The sequence below is a fragment of the Rhinolophus sinicus genome, chromosome 13 (assembly GCF_057876585.1).
Source record: "Rhinolophus sinicus isolate RSI-liver-muscle chromosome 13, RSI-T2T, whole genome shotgun sequence".
Lineage (NCBI taxonomy): Eukaryota > Metazoa > Chordata > Mammalia > Chiroptera > Rhinolophidae > Rhinolophus > Rhinolophus sinicus.
Genome location: NC_142513.1, coordinates 14505382 through 14527783, shown reverse-complemented (window position 1 = coordinate 14527783; position 22402 = coordinate 14505382). Strand labels below are relative to the sequence as shown.

Here is a 22402-nt window from a genome sequence, read left to right as displayed (position 1 = left end):
CCGTGATGCCTTTGAACATCTGGCTCTTGTGTAGACATCTGCATCCCAAAGCTTCAACTCCTAGTGTGACTTTCAAAACATTCCCGCCGTTTAGAAACTGCTTTGGACAACTATTCTTGGAAACTAATTTCAATTAAGCCAGAACAGGGTGTCCTGGCGGGGGAGACGTTCTGAGAGCCGTGGGAAGCAGATGGCTTTGAAGTAAAGAAACTGAACAATAGGCTGAAACTTAGCCTGGATTGGGACCAAACTCTTTTTTTTTTTAAACACTGATTCCTCTTCCCACTTACTCTAATTCTGCTCCTCTCTCATAATGTCTGCTCCACCTTTGAGCTACAAAGCAGGCCCTGAATCCTATGTGCAATTCCTCTTGGGATTCTGAGCAGTTCTGCAAATTCAAGGACTCCAGAGGCACACTGAAAGTTTCTGTGCTTATTCAGACTGAACCTCTGAACTTTCTGAAGGTTAAAATCCTTCATTTCCCACCCCACCCCCCTTCTTCCTGCTCTCCCCACAATAGTAAATTCAGATTTGCTGACTGCAATAACAGGCAAAAAGAACGTAATCAAAACTGGCCCGGGGGGACAATGCATACAGATTCCAACCCAGCTGAGTGACGTGCCCATCTTGCGACACTCAGTATATTTTGTCTGCTCTTAGAAATACGGAACTTTTTATAGAGTGAAAGTTGGAAATGGAGTCGTTTCTCCCAGGCTGCTCTAGCCTTCCACGAAAGAATACAGATCTCTTCAGATCCTTACGCTCAGTCTCACCAAATATCCATCTTCTACCTAAGCCCCATATTTGCACAGATGTGATACACTCAGGTGTGCTATCAGCATGCAACAGTGTCTGAATTATTTCAGACACTAGTCATTGTCATCATCGTAAAGAAATAGGGGTGTGTTTTCAGCCCCCACAGGGATAGAGAAATAGACTGGTAGAGAGCCTAGTTCAGGTCTTACGAGCTAAAACGGATTATCCTCTTGCTGAAACATACACCAAAAGAGACACAAGAGTTCCAAAAGCTGTGAAAACAACAGGAGCAATTCTGCAGTTAAGTGCAAAACAATTGTTCCCCATGTCTTGTGAACACGTACTTATTGGCACCATGGGAGAGATACTTGGTTCCCAGTACAGGCTCCTGCTCCATACCCGAGGCCACCAACAGCCTAAGCCAGAAGGACTCACGTTGTGGTTCAAGACCAGTAGGCTCATCACCATCTTTAAAAAGGCAGCTTCTCAGACCAGGTCCCCGGGGGAGGGGCAGGAATCAATATATTTACTGGCTGTCCAGGTGATTCTGATAGTCACTAAGGTTGGAAAACCCTGGGGTTAAACCATTTCCCAGACTTTGTCCCTAGCGAGGGGTGACGCAGTAAAATGTGGGAAGTCTGGTGCAGAAGGTGAGGGTCTCAGCAGTAGGGCAGCCCACCCATAGGGCCTGCTCTGGCTTTTGGGTCTTACACTTAATGCCTGGGTCTCGGCCCCCATTACATTTCTTATTTCTCAGGGCAGGACTGGCCTTTACCTGCGGCTTCAAATGCCTACATGGACAGCCTCTGTGACACCAAAGATCAGCCTTGACCGCTTTTTACCAGCCCTCTGAGGGTCGAGCGCAATGGCTGTAAAACAGAATCTTCTGTGATGGTGGGAATGGTGTCCAATACGGCAGCCACAAGCCACATGTGGCCACTGAGTACTTGAAATGTGCACAGTGCAACTAATGAACAGAAGTTTTAGTTTAATTCCATTCTAATTCATTTACATTTAAACAGCCCACGCAGCTCTGGCTACAGTACTGGACCGTGTAGATCTATAATCTTGCCCTTGAATCCTTCTTGTCTTACTAAGGCTGCTAGCCCTGGTCCTGGCCATGAATACTTACTTTATACATGTCTAATCTTTATAAACTGCTTAGTGAGCCTACGACTGGGTGGAAATGCACTAAACAGCAAACCCCAAGCAGCTGTAGCCAGCCTAGAAAAGGACGTGTTGTCTTCTGAAAAGGGGTTAAGGACCCATTTCTTCTGCCTAGTGGCAGAGACTCTAAACTTTAAATTGTTCTTTTCCTACTAAAAAGCCAGGGCTTTCAGGATCACCTCTCTCACCGCTGCCAAGAGGAGGCAACCCTCTGAGCAGCCGCAGGCAGCTGGAGCCAGCATTGTGCAAAACGCTTTTTGGATGAGAGCAAACCTTGCTGGATTCTCACATGGCACAGAGCCATGCACTAGCTCAGAAGAACATCAATAGAGGAAGCTATAGAAAGGCACTTGATGGAGGCCAACTTGAAAGCCTGACCTTTGGGTGGTTGCAGACACAGAGACTGAGAGCCATTGGTTATGAGCTGGGCAAGATCTGAGACAAAACAGTGATGCAAACTGTCCCAGGGCCCAGAACAGTGTGAGAAGTAAAAGTCAGCCGGAAAAAAGTTGGCGAAAAAGTGAGACCCGGGAGAAGGCAACTTGCAGAGTCACTGCTGCTGTTGCAAAGGATTTCACTAGTTCCCCAAGGTGAGAGGATTAGCACTATGAGAACTACATCTACACATACGGCCCTTCCATCCATCATAGCCTGGCCTCTGTGCTCCTTGAAACAGGTGCCTTCAATGACCTTCCCCTTGAATCCATTACCACCCATCCCCCATCATTGCCAACACAGTCTCTGACTGCCATACTATCCCACAGTGGGGTTTCATTACTGAAACCTTACCTTTGATCATCTTACTCTCTGAATACCACTGCTTGTCTTTCCAGCCTCTCCCTGCTTTGTACCCTCGACATAGTCTTCAACAGCATTGAGGTCACCTGGCCCTCAATATCTCTGTTATCGGGACATCTCCCTTCAGACCGGCTTTTAAAATCAAGCCTGGACTAAATGGTCCATGGTCAAGCACTTTGGTTGATAGCATTGCCTTCCTTTACCCATGGTCCTGTGTCAACTTGTGTGTCTTTCTTCTTTTCTACTGTAAGAGCTGCTTAGAGAGCCCTGAGAGAAAATTAAACTGCAAAATGTTGACCATCTTTCTTTTTTAAAACCACTCCTTCTTCCTGTGTTACCTCTGCCTCAGTTTCCCTTCTAGCTCTCTGGCCCTCTTCATCGGTGTGCTTCGTTGGAGTTTCACAGAGCTCTGTCTTGTTCCGCATCTCTTCTTGTACACACGCTCCCTGGATAAGGTCATTCCCTCCGCCCATGCTTCAAACACCACCTGAATGTTCCTCCCAAATCTTCAACCCCTGCTCTGATGCCTCCCCAGCACTCCAGCCTTCTAGAATTTAAATAGTCCCTGTGGTAGGAGGTGAACATGACGGGCACACACTCCTTTCCCTCGTGCCAGTAACAGTCTCCGTCTCCATCTCTCCAGATGGCAGACGGTCCAAAATAGAACAATCCTCCGTTCTTCATGTTCCAGCAACTGCTCCTGCTCCATTTAAAATGTTCTTCCCGAAACACCTGCTTTTCTCCCTTGGTTTGAGCCTAAGGGATGTAATCCAGAATCCTTCAACACCGGAGCCAACATGTGGTCAGCTGGGTTGTTCGGGGGACTGATAAAAGGAGACGTGCAATGCAGTTAGGATCAGCTGAAGTGAATGCAACCCACCTAAATTATTTGGGTGTCATCTTTCTTCACTTTTGTTTTCCTGGATAATCTTTCTGATCACGGCTCTGTGATACACTCACCAGAGAGACCCCGTGTCCTGGAGCAGTTTCCCTGGTGGTATTTACATGTCCCTTTAATCACAGTTACATGTCTCCGTAGTCACCATATTTAGACGGTGGGACAGCCCCATAGGGAATAGGTCGACAGTAGCTTTTGTCCCATTACTCCTTACTTCTGATTGTTTCTCCGTCTAGCTGGCTCTTCCTCTTCTCCAACCTGCTGTGATGAAGTCCCAGCATGCTTTTAGACTTGGCTACAACTGATACTATTGGCAGCGCTAAGTCTTGCAGTTTCTATGGAAGTGCCTCTTGCCACCCCCCCCCCCACGCCAACATGGGACACATTACGCTCTTCATCTTCAGGCCCCAGCAAAAGTGTCCCAGAGAGGTGGGAAGTAAGCAAAACAAACAATGTTTAGAGACAGTACGTCCAAATGGAATTGTAGTTTCTCATCTCCCAACGTGGACAGGGACTCACGAACTCCTCAGGGTGCCCCACGTTAATACATCCTCTAAATTTTCATTTCCCCAACCCCCTTGGACACCATCATATGGTGGTGTCTGAGAATCGGGTGGTAATCAGGCCAATTTTGCTCACTGCAGCTCCACGGACCAGCAAAACCTTCTGTGATTGTCTCCTGAGCTCCCACTCTGGGCTTCACAGTTATTAAAGGAATCCTGGAAGAAATTTGGCAATCCTTTCCTTTTCTTCCCAATAAAGTTTGTTCTTTCTTTAAAAGTTGTCTGGACCTCCACTTTGTACTAATCACTGTGTATTTCAGAATCTACAGCGTTAACCAACTGCCCCTGCCAAATGCAAAGGGATGGTGGGTTCTCATCAGGGAGTGAAGAGACCTTGCAATAACCTTGGAAGCCATTCACCACGTTACACTGTCTTCTAGTATTTAGTCTGTCATATTCCTTGCCCTACAAGCCGGAGCTGCACCCTTTATGCAGCAGGGCTCCAGTAATCTATGAAAGCAGTCCACACATCCTAACTGACCTCAGAGGAGGCCCCTCAGAGGTCTCCAGCACTCGCCTGGACCACACATCAGTTCCCACCCTGTCCTTGCCCAGCTGGTTCCTAGACCCCATCATCACAGCTATTCTGACCGGGGTCCCCTTCATTTCTCATGCAGACAACCATACCTGTCTCCCAACTGGTCTCTCTGAACCCCTCTGTCCTCTCCAATCTGTTCTCCACACCGATGCCAAAAAGACCCTTTTAAAAAAAATAGATCATATTGTTCGTTTGCTTAACCCCCCACCCCTTTTTTTGACTCCTCATTGCTTTTAGTATAAAAATCTTTACTATGACAATAACAAAGCCTGTGTTATCTGGTCCTTTCACCCAGTGTCATCTTGTGCCACCCTCCCTTGCATGTTCTCCCCACTGCTGTTCTGCTGGCCTCCTTTCAGTTTCTCTGACTTCATCTTCTGATTCCCCTGTCTGGGTCTTATAGGAAAGAATGAAGCATAGAAGGAAGAAAAACAGATAAACTGTACATTGTTGAGCTGGCTCTCATTGTGGGAAACCGGGGTTCACTCCTAATGGGGATACATGAGGAACCATGTGGCATGTGCCTCTGAATGATCCATCTGAAGGTCCAGAGGCAGGGCCCGGACGCTTCGATTCCCACTCCTCACCGGCTGAACATTGCACCTGTGGCTTTATGTCCTTTGCGTTTCTGAGTTGTACCTGCCTGCTCAGACTAAACAAGATCCACGGGGCTGTGGAGAAAGCATTGAGACAAAGAAGCAGAAGAAAGGAGGGGCGCGGGTGTTGGAGGCAGGACGCGGCCCTGTACGTGGAACTGTCCAGCACAGCTACAGCTGAAATCAGACGTGGGATACTGAGCTGCCACGGGTCCGATGCAGAACCGGTTACAACTATTAACAGTCTGCCATGAGTGTCCATGGCACCATTTGTACAGAGCTATCTCTGGCATTAGGATGTCAGCTGCACGTGGGTCTGTTCTGCTCATTTCTGGATTTCCAGTGCGCAGCGCAGGGTCTCGCATACGATTGTTTGCTCAAATTCAAATTAGATATTTACTGACTCAATTAATATGATAAACAAATGAATGAGTGAACAGATAAGGCTGACTCATCTCTGAGGATCTGGTCTCGCCTCTCCTGCTTGGTTTAACTCCATGTACCCACTCTGGTCCCCAGTGTTTAGGAGGTGCCAGTTAAGGGAGCTCATGAGGGTCCCCATGCCCCTTCCCAAGGGCGCTTTGGATCTGCTTTGCTTTGATCTCACACCATAAAGCAGCATCTCCTCAAAATCAAGGGCACTAGTCTTAGCCCCTTCAGTAGTTGAGACACACTCGCCCTGTCTGCTTGATTTGGTGTTTGGGAAAGGTGCTCAAATGAGAGATCCCTTTTGAAGGTAATATGGTTCTGAGGATTTTGTGACTTCCTTGAAGATAACCACATGTTCCCTGACCTGTCACATGCTTGCCAGCACCTTGCATGCAGATCTTCCATGTGAGGGGAGACCCAGCAACCAGACATCAGCCTACGGCGGGGCTCAGACAATCATCCATCGCACGGCTACTCCTGCAGCAGCCACTCCTGTCCCAAGAGCTTGGCCAACCCAAGGAGCAAGTTAAACAACTACCCTTTTCACTTTACACGTTAGCTTATTTGATCTTCCAAACAATCTGTGACTTGGGAATTCCTATGTTACCAACAAGCAGCTTGAGGATCAGAGAAAATAAGGTAATTTAATTAAATTAAGTTCATGCAGTGAGTCAACTGCATAAGGTTGGAGCTGATTCCAGAAGCCTCTGCTGTTCCCTTGTACTGAACTGGGAAGTCAGCTGTGGCAGGAAGGGCCTAAGAGATGGTAGGTCTGAGGTGGGAGCCAACTCTGGGACCCAGTCCCTGTCCCCAAGGAGGCCAGAGGCAGGTAGGGGCAGAAAATACAAGTCCCTGACAGACGAGGGGCCAGAGCAGAGTGCAGGATGGGAAACTGTCCTGGCTGCGGCAGATGTGACCTGGATATTGGAGAACTGGAGAATGTCCTGCGCTGCAGAGAGAATGGCCTACACAGAGTCCTGACGACCCAGAAAAGGACAAGAAATTGGGCATCTGCCACCCAATGTTCCCCACACCCTTCAGGTAAAGTCCAAACCCAGCGTGAAGACCTTCCTTTCGTGGCCCCTGTCTGCGTCTTCGCCTCTCTCATCTCTCTGCCACAGCCCACTGTGGTCCCCTGGACAGCTATGCCCCTTGTCTGCCTTGGCTCCTGCCTATGCTGCTTCCTCCTGGGTCACACTCTTCCCTTCATCACAAAGCAACGCCCCCGCCCCCCACCATCCAGCAGGTCTCAGGTCAGACAACACTGCATCCAGGAGGCTGACGATGAAGCCTCCGCACTGAATTCTCATAGGATCCTCTGACCAAACACACAGGCTCATCAGCATTTGTTCTTTTTCTGAATGTCTTTCGAACAGACCTGCACTGTCTAAAATGGTGGCCACTAGCCATATGTGGCCCTTTACATTTAAATTAAAAAATCAATTCCTCAGTCGCACAAGTCAGATTTCAAGTGCTCCACAGCCACACGTAGTTCATGGTGACTATATTTGACAGCACAGGTATAGGACATTTTCATCATGGCAGGAAGTTCTATTGGGCAGGCTCTTATAGTCGAGGGCGGGCATGCTATGTGCATCTCTACCTCCCAGCACCTGGCATCTACCAGGTGTGCAAAACAGATTAACTTACTTTTTTTTTTTTTAAGTACCTGCTCAATGCCAGACACTATCCCCAGGAAAGGGGATCCATTAGTGTCAAGCCTCCTGATTTCTCGGAGCTCACAGGCTAGTGAGGAGAATCAGTGAGGAGAATGCAAGAAACGAAACCAGAGAAAAACGCACAACAATTGGATAACACAATTCCTAATAAAAGCTCAGGAGGAATGATGAAGACACACAGGACACTTGAGTGAAACCTGGTAAGGGGGCAGAGTGAAACGAAATAAAACAGGCAATAGGTTAGGGCCAGATTCTGATGGGCCTTAAATTCCATGCTAAGCAGCTTGAACTTAAATGCGGTAGGAAGCCAGTGACCCATTTAAGAATTTTAAGCAGGAAAGTCAACTTGATCCAATTTGTGCTTCCGAAGGACCATTACAGCAGGTTGGTGGGGGGTAGACTGAAGGAAGAGAAACGTATGACAGGCAAAGCAGCAAACTGCCATGGCGGGTTAGGCGAGCAGGGTGGCGCACGGCAGAGGGAAGAAGCAGGTAATTCCAAAGCTGAGTCATGCTGAGTGGACAGGAAGGAGAGCGTAGGGACAGAGAAGGACATCTCCAAGGAAGCCTGCTGGGAATCCAGAGGAGGGTCTGCCAGGGACCCCGGGGCTCTGCCCCCAGCCTCACTTCAGGGACTGCATTAGGCCTGATCAATTCATGGCCAAGTTACTTTCTGATGAAGGTTACCACAGATACATCAGCATGACAGGCGGGGCGTGGGGGAAGAAGGCTTGGCATGTTCAAGTTAGAGCTGAATATTAGATTCTAGTCACTATTTGATTGATCTTTTAAGCAATTCTCGGATTCTGTCACTTAAAAACCAATAAATCTTTGAAGGCCTGGGGAAAGCAATGCAAAAGCAATAAATCTCCATTGTGGAGTATTAGAAAAATAGGCCAAGCTGCCGACGTGGTTTGGCTGGAGAGATGAGGGTGCGGGAGTCCCACAAGCAATCCTCCCTGTCTCCCCTCTTCACCTCCCCGCAAGCTCCATTCTGCCAGACAGAGTCAGACCCATGGGGCTTCAAATGGGCAGCAAGCGGCAGAGCCGGGGCTAGAGTTTGGCTGAGCCAGGGACACAGCATGGCTGGCAGAAGAGGAACAGCCTACCTGGGCAGGGCCTGGAGGCTGAGGCTCCGCTGTGAGCCTGTTTGAGGACAAACTCTCCACTTAGAGAGAGACAGGCTGTGTTCTCAAGTTCCAGGCTAGGCTCACACAACCCAGAGTTCAAGGACCCCCGAGAAGTCGTCTTGCCTACCTCTCACTGCCTAGTGGATAGAGGCTCACTCCACAGTATCCTCACCGAAAGGTCTTCCAGCCATCCCCTGACATCCCAGGCATGGGGAACTCAGAACCTCCCGGGGAAGCAATGAACTCAGAGGCAGGAAGCCAGGGCTCTACACCTAACGAGCTCCATGACCTCGGGCCAATCATGTAACATCTTAGACTTCAGCTTCCTCCGCTGAAATGGAGATGGTATTTCCCACCCAGCTTACTCACAGGGTAAATGACCATCAGATGAGACAATGGAATGAAAGGAACTATCACCTATAACATATGATTCCAGACCTCCTTGACCCAAGCGTCTAGTGCGCTGTTTGTGTTCTGGGGTCCTAGTGTGCCTTTATTGTTTCCTCAATGCTCCCGCTCCCTCCAACCTGCAGGAGGCCACATGGTCTGCCACCTGTGCTCGTCTCTCCAGCCAGTCTACTCCTCTCTCCGTCAATACGGCTCCTGTCCCTGCTGGCTTCATATTGTCTTGTTTTGCCAGTTTCATCACCTTGTTTGCTTACTTGCTTAATGCCCCGTCTCCCTGCCCCATTCACAGGCACACTTAGTGGATGATAAACCTCAAGAGGACAGGTATGTGTCCATCTTGTTTCCCGCTATATCCTGCTTAGCTCAGTTCCTGAGACACAGCATGTGCTCAGTAAATATTTGTTGAATGACCTATTGGGTCAACTGCCTCCCACATGGGCATCCTAATGCCCCAAGTTCAAGGTGAAAAAGGGTCAAGGGAACTGAAACCTATTGTGATATTGCCACTGCAGTCATTGCAGGTTGTCCTGAAAGTCTTGGTAGGTGGCCTTGGTTAGTCTCTTCTCCTTCTTGGCAAATATCCAACCAACAGTCTGAAAATACCTGCAGAAACCAAGTGTGTACCCACCCTCAGTGATCCAGAGCTTTGGGAAGAAAAGCAGCCAGACATTTTGAGACACCAAGCATGGCCCCTTTGAGCAGTGACATTTATTTAAATTTTTCCCATGGAAATGTCACCAAAATATATCATGCACAACTTTCTGCTAGGGAGGTGGTGTGGCATAGCAGAATGAATGTTGGCTTAGGGTCAGCTGAACGGGGTCCAAATTCTGCCTGCCCTACTTTCTTGCCTCGTGGCCTGGGTCAACTCACTCAGTGTCTGTTTATCTCAGTTTCTGTATCTGCAAAATGGGGAGACTGCTATTGCAATGTTGTGAAGCTACAGATAGTTTTTGGATAGTGACAGGCACAGAACAGGTCCTTGCTCATTAAATGGAAGCTAGCAGGCTCTTTTAATTTGAAGACGTGGAACCTAATGCTACATTTCTGGGGGTGAGTCAGGAACAATGCATAAATAACCACGTCTGCGAGGGGCTACATGGGCTATAACATGTAGCCCGCTTATTTCTTGAGTCCCTGTGTCAGTTTTGTGGTGGTCCTGTTTTATGCTGGCCATTTGTCACTGCTGCTGGGGCATGTCCATTCCCATCTCCTAATGTGCAGTAGTCTGAGGATGCATGAGCTTATTAAACAGATGTGCAAACTAAGACGATGTAGGCTCAAAGAGAAAGTGCAAGGGGCTTCCCTCTGTAGAAACTAAAAAAGCTTCACCACGAACATTGGTCTGGGCTGCTCAGAGGACCCCTTTGCTGGTCTTTGGACTCAGGCAGGCCTGGATGTGAGGCCTGGTTTCATCAGTACAGGCTCTGTGATTGAACTTTAGTTTCCTCACTTCTAACAGAAACATAATACTACTCATGGGTTCATGGAGGTTAAATGCTTGCAACACAGTAGTTGCCCAGTAAAACAGGGTGATAACTACTTCATCAGTGTTCAGCTGGCTTTCAAGAGTTTTCAGAGGCTCACAGACACATAATCTGATTCATCCTGAGGATGGATCCCTGGTCCTCTGTACCAAAATTAACTTTATGTTGCCATGGGGCAGGACTCAGATTGCTTATTTCTCAGTATAATATATATATATATATATATATATATATATATATATATATATATAAATAAAATAAATGTAGAATTATATAATATATATTATATATAATATAATAAATGTAGAATTATATAATATATATAATACTGAGAAATACATACATACATATATATATATATATATTACTTTCTGAAACTTTGTGCTGGAAAGACGTTAGGGAATCTTAAGGAAAAAGAAAAGTACTTCCCTCCCCACCATGGAATCAGGGCTTGAAAAGTTCTGGACATTTGAATAGGAAGGAAGCAAGATGATCAGGTCGCTTTGCTGACAGTTCTGTACGTTTTCAGTAATGAAAGCGGAGACCTGGGTCTACTGTCTTAAGCTTGGGTACGGTCTGGCCTATGATCCTGGGTCAGCTGCTCACTTGTCATGTTAACATTGGGTACACTGTTTCTCTTTCCTGGGCCATCCTTTGCCATCTGGAAAGCTTCCTAAGATTTTGAAACATGACTCATGCAGTTGTATGGAAGAGGTTAAGTGCTTCAAAAGGGAGGAAGGCATCGGTGGCCAAAAAAAACACGTGATTTGGCACCTGGAGGACCTGCATTCAAATCCAGCTTTTCTCCTTATTGTCTGTGACCTATTGGGAATTTCTGAGCCTCAGTTTCTTCATCTGACGTTAAGATGATAATATCTCAGTATATAGAGAGGATTAAGGGACAGTGTTGCATGAGAGTAACAGGAAGTAGCTCAATAACTATTTATTTCATGGAAGAGCCACTATCTGCTTTGGCTCAGCAGTTAGGACAGTCCTGGAACAATCCATGCGCAGAAGAAGGTAAAAGTTCTTAGTTCACGTGCCCCACAAATACTACACACACCTGTTGCAAGATTCAGCCGACTTAGGATAGAACATTGATCAAAGTCCTTAGAATTGAGGGGAACTTTCAAATTGCTGGCAGTTGACTCTATCTGCTCCGTTGTCTCTAATTTCTGGGTAGAGTTGGATCCAGGTTGGAAAACAGGTAACCGGACCATCTCAATAGCCTCCTTGACTGGTGTCCCAGCCCCCAGTATAATAAAAGTGCCACTGCACGGTGCTATCCGGTGGCTCCTCATGGACCCTCACATAAGCCTGAGCATCTCAAACAGGGCCCCCATTCTCACCCCACCACCGCTGCCTTAATTGTTATGCTAAAGCAAATGTAACCACTCCTGACTGCTCCCAGGAGAGCAGGCTGCTTCTCTCCTCCCTGCCTTCTCTCATGTGGGACCCTCTTACCGCTCTGGCGAAAGCTTACACAACATTAAAGATATAGCTCACCTCTGCTATATAAAGATATAGTGTCATCTCTGCTGGGAATTCTCTCCTCCGAGGTCTCATAACGACCTATGCCTAGCTCCACAAGTACGCGCTGTACTATCATTATGTTTTCGGTTTCTGTCTCCCCAACTAGAGTTTGACTTTGTTTAGAACATGAGTTAAACAGTTCCCACGTACAGAGTGAGTGCTCAATAAATATTCGATATCCAAGAAATAAATATTCAATCAATCATTTTTAACCCCTGTGCTGCGCTTCCCCATTCTGGGCACATAAGGTACTCAGTGCTTGCTGGACTGAACTGAGCCCATGTGAGAGTGGTTCCACCCAACACTCGGCTTGATTTCTAAGGAACTGGGGTCCCTTGATCTCTGAGCAAAGCCAGCAGTCAACATGAGAGTTGCCGCCCTGGTGCAAAGTGTAGCTTGTTTAAAAGAGATACTCTCCTTCTGACAGCCATGCGCCCGTGGATTTGCAGTGGGAGAGCTTAGCTGCTGAGATGCTTTCCCTGCCGGGGACATCGGCATGCTCCTGACCTCCAGCAGACTCATGGGAAAATCAGTGGTCTGGCTCTGACTGCAAGTCCTTCTGTGGGGCTCTCGCACACTAAGGCCCTCCCAATGAGGCCTTGCCCCATTCATAATCTCTGAGCAGGTTGTTTTTAGAATTCAGTGAGTCTGTCCATCTGTCAGACATGGGAAGGTGATCTGGCCAGGAGACTCTAGGCCTTCAACTCACTAAATAAATTTACTGTCGATGTGTTCCAGAAAGTTCTCTCCCAGCTCTCCGCATCAGCATGTTCCCTCTGAACCAGTCCTAATACCCCATTGTGGGGAGAGCAGACCCCTCGAAACTGGGCTTGGACTGCTGACCCTCTTCTTTCAGGAAGCCTTCCTCCTGGCCAGTCCTGCCCACGGGCGTTGATGGTGACATGACTCAACGGGAGGTGTGCGTGGTACGGAAAAGGAAAACTGCAAATGGCAGGGGAAGAACCCTCCTCACCTGACAGGGGCTCCCCGGGACTGAGCAGGCTTCAGCATCACCGTGATGGTCGTGTCCGTTTCGTTCAGTGGGGTGTCGGTGTCATATTCAGGCATCGACGGAGCTGGGTAGAGAACAGAGAGAGGGTGGAGCTTAGCACAGGCCCCAAACCCCACTCACCACGTCCCCTGGATGCTATCCTTGAGGACACTCAGGATGACTGGAGGGACGACATTTGGCAAAGGGTTAGATGACAGTCGCGTGGCTTCCCATGGGATTTCGGCAGAGGAGGCTCTGACTTCCAACCTGCCCGTGGCTTCCTTCAGGGTATAGAAGAGTCTGGGGAAAGGGCGCAGCAATGTGGCCAGTAACCCTCATGAATCAAAAAGTTCCACACCGAATAACCGATAAGTGTAGGAAGTATAAGTACTTAACACAGATATGAAAGCAATCAACCTTGTTAACCACGTTTAAAATGTACATTACAGCAGTGATGAAGTAATTCCTCTTATCTTTTTTTTTTTTTTTCCTCATGAGACTCTCCCTGTCTCATACCCAAATGATAGGCGTGCAAGTAAATCTACTCCCTTGGGAAGGTAATTTAGCCATTTGTATTAAGAGCTATTACAATCCACATCCCCTTTAATTCAGTATTCCAATTTCTGGAATTTAATCCTGAAGTTATAATCCAAACCAACGCATTGCATTTTCTTCTGTAACATGTTTACTGAAGCGTTATTTTATAAAATCATAGAGGCACCAAATATAGCCAACCACAGGGGAATGTTTAATTAAATTACGTCCATCCATTTGACAGAACATTATGATGAAAGCGATGTAGCAACATGGAAAACGCTTATGGTATAAAGATAAGTGAAAACAATAAGCTACAAAAACAGCATGGGTCTCTTATGCAAAATGTGTATGTATGCAGACCAGAATTGCATAGGTATTCTGAAAAAAACAACACTGTAATTTGCAAAAAAAGGCTCTGAGGTAATTCTGCTTTGATGCTGTCTGATGATGGAGGGGGCCCTACTGGTGATGGCAGGTGAAATTTTAGACCGCCAGTCATTCATTCATTCATTCATTCATTCATTCATTCATTCATTCATTCATCAGACATTTCATGAGAACCTCTGCTGTGCCCTGCACCGCCAAAAGGAATATACCTGAAAATAAATCACATTTTACAAGCCAATCTGTATGAACAAGGAAAATATTTAATACTATTTAATGCAACTGTGGGGCCCATTATTGGGTGAATCACTCAGCATTTCCTCTGGTATAGTCTAATTAATATAGGTTTTATACTTTAGGAAGTTCAGGGATCAGGTTTTCTTCATGAGACTAAAATGGAAACACATGCAGGCTCCTGATTGATCCATACGACATGGTGACAGTGGATTCTGGCCTTTTTCATGCCCAGGAAAATTAGGAGGAAGGGGGAGAAAAAGAAAAAGCAACACGTTTCTTCTTTTTCCCTTTTGAAGAGTGATACCTGAAATTTTGGTGGCGATCCTAGTGGTGACGGGGGGCCCAAAGCCCTTTGCTGTGCTGGCTTTGATGGTGAAGGAGTAGGTGGTCCCTGGGTAGAGACCCACAAACAGGTGATGGGTTTCATTCCGGAGCTTGAACACTTTCCCCCTCTGGCTGGAGAGGTCGGCACTTGGGTCCAGCGAGCCAACAGCCTTGTAGCTGATCTGCACAACAAGCCAGCAAACAAACCAATAAATACCGCACCCAGGAACCTGGATGGAGCTCCTCTGGGGGGACGTGAGAGGAGGAAAGGAGAAGGCATGCGAGTGTGGTCAGCCAGTTCTGCTGTTCCTGTCCCCTTTACACATCATCCCAGCCTCCTACACCCCACGGCTGGTGCTTTAGAGCATCGCTGTCTGATAGAAAGAGAACACAAGCCGCCTACAGGCTTTTCAATGATCTCATGGTCACATTTAAAGAAAAAAACAGTGAAAAAGTAAAATTAATTTCAAAAATATATCTTGTCGAACCCAACATATACAAAATGGTATCATTTCAACCTGTAATCAACATAAAGAGTTAGTCTTTTTATATTCATATTTTCAGAACATATGAATATACTGTGTAAGTCTCAGACACCTCGTATGTCCTTTGCCCTTATAGCACACCTCCATTCGGACCAGCCACGTTTCAGAAGGACAGTAGCCCCAGGTGGCTGGCGGCAACCACATTTGACAGTGCAGCTATAGAGCAGTAGCCAAGAGCAGCTTCCCGTTAAGAATGACTTGGAAGGTTGGAAGGCTAGTTAAAAATGCAGCTCACAGGTCCCCTACTTTACATGGTGCTGTCGGGTGCTTTCTCACCAGTATCTTGTCTTCCCCCAAACCTCAGGGGCATCTGGATATTTATCCTCATTTTAATGATGGAGAAACTGAGGCTCGACTGGAAACAACCTGTATTACATCAGCACTTTTCGCAATATCTACGGTGAAGGCCCAGTTTGGAGTTTCCCAATGCACTGCAGACTCTTACTCATCCAAAGCCCACATCACAGCTGACTCATCATGTGAGTTTGTCAACAACCAAACTGGTCCATACTCTGTGTGCAAGGAGACATGCCCACTTGTGTGTCACAACAATGTTAAGGCATTATAGAAGCTTCTAGGTACTCTCAATTTCTGCACTCACCCTGCAGTGAAACTAACACAACAGTTGGCATCCTGGCACTGGTCCTCATGGATTGCACCCTGAGGACCATGTTTCTAAATTAAACAGTTGTTTGACACTTTTAAGTGGCCAATACAGGCTTTTTTGTTTATTTCTTTTATCAAGTTTGTTCTATCAGAAATGTCTTATTAGAGTATAACACATACAGAAAACTATACACATAAGAAAACTATACAGCTCGATGAATTTTTATGAACTGGACACAGTCACACAACCAGCACCCAATCAAGACAGAGAATATTGCCAGACCCCAAATTTTCCCCTCCTGCCCCCCTCAATCCTTACCTGCCTCCCCCAGCAAGGATACCTTCTATCCTGACTTCTAACAGCAGTTCTGCCTGGTTTCGAACTTTATATAAATGGAGGCCTACAGGGTGTGCTCTCTAGGGTCTGGCTTTGTTTCACTCAGCATTACGCCTGTGAGATTGATGTGGGCTGTCCCGTGCAGCTGTAGCTCATGTACTCTCATGGTTATTCAGGATTCTACCTTGGACGCAGGACTGACCCCGGGTCCCTTAGGCTCCAAAACCAGTGCTTTTTATTCTCTCCTGTACTGCCCCGCCTGGAGATACATTCCGTTAACTGAAGAACACATTCATTCATTCCCTCGGTGCTGCTTCACAACCACTGCCTGCAGACTGCTGTCTGCTAGCACACACACTGTGTGCGGCGGGCCCCCCCCCCCCGAATGAACGGATGAGAGTGAGGCCCTGTCCCCAAGGGTCTTCTCTTCTAGAGTGAGGTAGAGCAACTACACAGACACTTCACATCACTTTGTCTTCCCTCAAGGATGTCTCATGCCTGACAGGAAAGCCAAACCCAGCTACAGAAAAAGGAACACACCAAATTTACTTTAAATACAAGCAGTTTGCTGTTTTTGGCAAAGGCACCAAACACTTTGGAGAAAGAGGTCACCCCTCTCTCCTGTTATTAAGCAGTAGCAGCGTAGCAATTGATGCCACATGTCAGAGGCCAGGCTGCCCGATGCAATGTAAGCCCAGGAGAACTGTATGGAGCTGAAGGATCTGGGCATTTTGCAAGCAGAGCCTGGGCAGGGGCACCCTTCCTGCAGGCCCCTGGTGGGCCTGGTCACAGCTCCCACTGGTCACCCTTGCCCACTCCAGCTGTTCTCAGAGGCAGGCCTGCAAACACCTGCCTCTCTTTGCTTGAGTGCTTTATGCATGGGTGCTGGCAGGAAGAGTTGGGTAATTCACACCCCCAGTGACTGGTCCGATGGGAGCTGATGCATACATTTCCCAGGCTCCTCTCACCCCTGCAGCACCCCAGGGGCTTTCCCTCAGGGATGCTGCCCCACCTGCCTCCAAAGATGGCTGGCTGGAAAACACACCCATCACTGGCCACCCTCCTTTCTCTTCCTTACTCCTTAGTGTGTCCTAAACTTCTCAATTACCTGCTCATATTCGAATCTTTGTCTCGGGCTGTGCTTCCGAGAAACACCAAATGAAGACAAACTGCTCAGGGAGGTACCTCAGGGGAGAACTGAACTAATACTAAGGATGATAAGGCTTCAGAGCAGAGGAAAACGTGTTCCAGCTTCTGGGTAGAGGGCACTGCCTGCGCAAAGACCCGGGGTGGGAAAAGGCTTGTGAAAGCTGAGAAAAGTCCAGTGGTGAGCAGTTGGGGGTATTGAGCATTCAGCGTGCAGCTGGATTCCAGGTTTCCCTAGTGGCAGAAGAAGGTACAGGTTCAGAGAGCTCTGCCTGTGGCAGCAAACCCCAGTCCACCAGGGGAGAAGACACATGCAAAGGCATCCTCTTGAAATTCCTTCCCAGTCCTCCTGTCTGGGCTGGTGGCAACTACATTGATATACCGGCACGGGGAGGTAAAACTCATGCCTTATTTACTAGCCAGTTCCTTTTCTGCGCTCCAAATTCAATCCAGAAGCAACTCAATTTCCACCGAGCTGTCAATATAATATACCGTGCTCTCCAGCTCTCCTAACCTTTCCTGGTATTACAGAATCCTCACTTACTTGTAATGAAACACTATGAATAAATCAATGCATGTTAATATAGCGTGTCTTCAATTTTTTATGAAGGGCTTCACCAAATCTAATCCCCACTGCTTTGTCAGAAACAGTCTTTGAAAAATTTAACTTGCAAGTTTTACGAACCCACAACTTGTGGGGGATTGGACTGGGGAGGGAGAAAAGGAAGGTGAGAAAAACAGAATGGGCTGGAGCTATGGCCATGGAATGCATAATGCGATGTGACTCTCTTTTGGAAGTGGAGAAAGAGGGAGAGTTGTTAGAATGGCAAACATAAAAAAGTTAGTGGGGGAATGGGTGCAGAGGTACATATCGACCCTGGGTGCCAGGGGTTGGGGGCTCTGGCTGCAACCAAGAGATCTAGACCACCGGGCCTCCTGTGGTCGCTGTCAGTGGAACCCCCAGTCAGAAGCCAGAGTGGGGACTTCAAAACGAGAATCCAATGACGTCACACCTTAGACTCAAAAGAGCAATGGCTTCCCTTAGCTCTCGGGATTAAGGCCAAAGTCTTATCCTACGGTCTTCATCAGCCCACTGCATGGGCTGGCCCCACGTGCCCTCCCTCTTGTATTCTAGGCCTTATTACAGTGTCTGAAAAGCACCATGGTCCTTTTTGCCACAGGACCTTTGCAAGAGCTATTCTGTCGGCTCAGAACAGGTTTTCCTCCCTTCACCCCGTCTGGACTCCTCATCCTTAGATCTCACTGAAAGTGGCCCCGTTCATGAGCACCTTCTCGCACTCCCACGCCCTCCTGTTTTATGTCCTCAGAACCCCATCTCTCCTCTTTGAACCACACATTTTACATTTAGCCATGCTGTTATTTCATTCATGAGTCCCTTTTCCAAAAGCCCAGGGGTTGAAAAACTAAAGCCTGTGAGCCCAATTCGGCCCGTCATCTGTTTTTGTAACTAAAACTTTATTGGAACACAGCCAGGCCATACATTCCTAGTGTATTGTGCATGGCTGCTTATACACTAGGACAGCAGAACTTAGTTGTGACAGAGACCCTATGGCCCACACAGTCTAAAACAGTGACTCTCTGGCCCTGTATAGAAAGAGTCTCCTGACCCCTGTACTAGATTTTAAGGTCCAAGAGGACAACGTTCTCCTCTGGGTTTTGTTCCACTTTCTTCCCCTTCCATGTAGACGTGAATGATCAAACTAGCTGTGTGCCTTGGGCAATTTGCTTAACCACTCTGAGCCTCAGGTTCTTCGGGGGTTAAATAATCATTTTAATTTCAATTTCTGTCTTGATTTACATTGCAGAGTGACCTCCAGCTTCTTTACTCCTGGAAAGCAGCCACCTTGTTCAGGAGTGAGGCTCCAGAGTGGCTCTAGCCTTTGCATCAAGGCTCCATCAGCAATGGACCAGGGGACCAGCAGCCCTTCTCGCCTGAGCTGAAGAGGAGGGGCAAGAGAGGCAGCGGGCAGAGGAAATTATTTCCCTTGAAGAGCCCCATCAGGAAGGACTTGTTTGTTTTTTGAACATGCGTAGATTGACCCATGCGCTGGTCCTGGCTCTGGGCTCAGTATGGGGTAAGACCTAGTGGCTCCACGTTCAGATAGAGCGGCTGAGATTCAGGTCCTGAGGAAGAGATGGTGCCTGGGGGTTAAGGGAAGATGTGAGGTCAAGTACAGATGAAGGAAGTGACCAGGACTCAGAAGCAGGTGGTCAGAAGATGCAGTTGTGACAAAAACACCATTTTGGAGCACTCACTATTTGCCAGGCATGGTGAGAGCGGGCTCACGTGAAAAATTTTCCTCTTTTAAGACTCAAAAAGAAAAAAAAAGAAAAGAAAGAAAAAAAGAAAACGAAAAAGGTATGGATTCTTTATGGTTATTCCCATGTCTCAGCTGATGAAACTGAGGCCCAAAGAGGTGACATGCTCAAAGTGTGAGCAGGGCTGAGAGCAGCTACGTGTGTGATCTGGCAGCATGCTGGAAGAAGAGATGGTAACACACAGCTCATGAAGTGTTCTCTGCTGTGTCCCCTTCACCACAGTGGGCGCCATGATGTGACAAGAACTGGGATAAGTCTATTGGAGCACACAGAGATGCCGTGGCAGGACCACAGAGCTGGTCAAAGAGCTCACCCCCAACTAGATGACCTGTATTGAGGAACCCCACAACAGCAACTGATGGTATAAACTGGGTCACACCCTGCTCACTGACAGCTTGACACTCCAGAAGCGTCCTCTATAGCTAAGCACCCTTTCCTCTTGCTACTATATCCATGCTGTCTTTATCCCAAATCCTCTGGGGAGAGAGGAGTCAGCACCCAAAGCAATCCACCTCATCTGCTCTTGACTTTCTCCCAATGGCTTCCAGCTTATACTCTGGAGGTCTCAACGTAGCAGAGTTTTAAAAAGACTGCAGGTAAAATAGACACCCATGGTCAGTTCATTGAATAAAAGGTTAAATTCATTTTACTTTTATTTCAACTCAAAACTCATTAAAACATTTACGTCCCCTTTTCTGTGGACCCACTGTCAAAGGGGTTTACAACAACGGGCATTGCCATCTTGGTGACCTCCAAGGCAAAAGTACAAAAGGAGACCAATTCAAGGTAACCTCCTGTTAAAAGGATAGTGTTGACTCTTTGGTTTCCTGGCAATTTAAAAATAACATGGGAACACATTCCTTCTGAAGAACAGTGAGAAAAAACAGATGGCTGCAATGCACATGCCAGTGACTTCTTGGCCACGGGGCCCTTGTTTTTCCTAGAGAGCTGAGGACTGTAATAACAGCAGAAAAAATGATTATAACTGACACACGTATTGCTGTTCCTGGCGTTTCCAGCACTGTTGAGCCAGCGAGAATGTGCAGGGACTTGCCACTTTTGTGCACAGACAGCTAGTGCTTTTGCTTCTATTAAGATGGAATCATTTTCTCCATCAGCAAATGCTCACTGAGAACCCACTCTGTGCCAGATTCTGCTCTGGGCTCCGGGGAAACATCGATGAAGAAAACCCAGTTCCTAATTTTGGGGACAAAGAGAACATATTGCAGTGGGTATTGCAGGGAACCGAGTCCTTTGGGAACACTGATGTGGGAGTAACTGGTTCTGTCAGAGAGAGTGAGAACAGCTTCCCAAAGACGCTGCCAGAGTGTTGGGCTGGGCCAGTGTTCCTCAGCCTGGACTCCAGAGCATAGAATGCCCTGGGGACTTTTTAAAAATACCAATGCCTGCACTCCATCTCAGACTAACTGAATCAGGTGCTCTGGATACAAAGGCCTGGCCATTGGTACATTTTGAAAGTTCTCCAGGAGATTTGATTGGGCATCCAGGGTAGAGAATGCTGGAGCTGGGCCCTAAAGCATGAAGGGAATTAAGCAGAAGAACTGTGAAATGGGGCATTTGCCAAGGGAAGCTGCCCCAAAAATGGCATGATAGAAGGAACTAGAAACTGATCATTGGAACACCACAATGATAATAGCTGCAGGCAGAATTCATTGATGGATGCTAAAGTTGGTGGGTGAAACTCAGGAGAAAGAATATTTCCATGGCATTATTCTTCCCCTCCTCCCAGATTTACTAGCTACTGTTGTGGTTTCACCACAAAATCACAAATTCTTTGACACCCCTCCTTTCAGGAGGCACAGACTAATTCCTCTCTCCCTGAGTGTGGGCTGGACCTAGTGATTCACTTTAAATGAACAGGGGGAAAATCATAGCTTTAAAGTGCACAGCCCTGGCAGACACCACCTTACCCAAGGGGCTAAGGTCAACCTTGCCAATGATAAATCACATGGAGATCAAGGCCCCCCGGTAGGAGGTGATGAGAAGGGTCCATGCCATCTGCAGTCTGTTCCTTCAGAATCTCAGTGTAGTAATGAGAAAACATCAGACAAATCCAGATGGAGTACTGCTCAGCACTCTTTTAAAAAATGTCAAGGTCATAAAGACAAGGAAAAACTGAAAAATGGTTAGAGATTGGAGAGTAAGGAGACACGACACCTACCTGCTATGTAGGAACCTAGAAGGGAGAAAAGAACACCAGCAGGGGGAAGAAAATAAAAAAAAAAAAAACCAAGAAAAAAAAACAACTTAGGAAATCTGAAAAATATTCTGGAGTTTAGACCCAATAGCAATGTACAACCGTGAATTCTCAGTTTTGACAAATATGGTGATGTAAGATGTTAGCATTTGAGGAAGTTGTGTGAAGGGTAGAGAATGCTCTGTATTATCTTTGTATCTTTTCTGTAAACTTAGAATTATTGCAAAATCAAACATTCACGAAACAACAACAAAAAGTGGCATGCTGGACTTGGGCACTTGGGAAGGTCTTTGTGGCTGCAGAACAGAATCTACAACAGAGACTCATTGCCTTGGCTGTGTGCTAAGCACTGGGGAGCCATCAGAAACGCACGGTCCAGTGAGGGGTCAGGGGTGACCACAGGAATGAGCACAAAAGGCACAGTAGGATTTCTGCTCTGGAGGAGGCAAAGTGGGTCTGGGGAGCATACCATAAAGAAGGCTGCTGGGACCAGAAGTCTTCCCTGAGAGTGTGAAATTGTTAACCAGATGAAGGAAGTGGGAGAAGCGTGTGAGGGAGTGATGGGAGATATGAGGGAGAAGGAACAGGAGGCCGGGGAAATGCACTTGGGCAGGATGACTACAGCTTTCTGTAATGCTTTTGTACAAACTAGGAAAAGGCACTTCACCAGGCAGATACGGTCCCCCACTCAATACCAGTACCTGCAGTTCAGTGAGCTGAGAGTGCCTTTGGGAGAAGAAAAAGATATGTCCTCCT

General features: G+C 47.2%; 1 protein-coding gene across 18 annotated transcripts in view; it reads right to left on the bottom strand.

The window, feature by feature from the left end:
* PTPRT (protein tyrosine phosphatase receptor type T) overlaps positions 1-22402 on the bottom strand; it is a 951833-nt gene that overhangs the window by 228713 nt on the left and 700718 nt on the right. For all 18 annotated transcript variants that reach the window (XM_074318303.2, XM_074318304.2, XM_074318302.2 and 15 more), the window contains exons 10-11: positions 14435-14636; positions 12955-13057 (exon numbers count right to left, since the gene is read on the bottom strand). In XM_074318303.2, coding sequence (XP_074174404.1) covers positions 12955-13057; positions 14435-14636 — 305 coding nt within the window. The remainder of the gene's footprint in view (positions 1-12954; positions 13058-14434; positions 14637-22402) is intronic.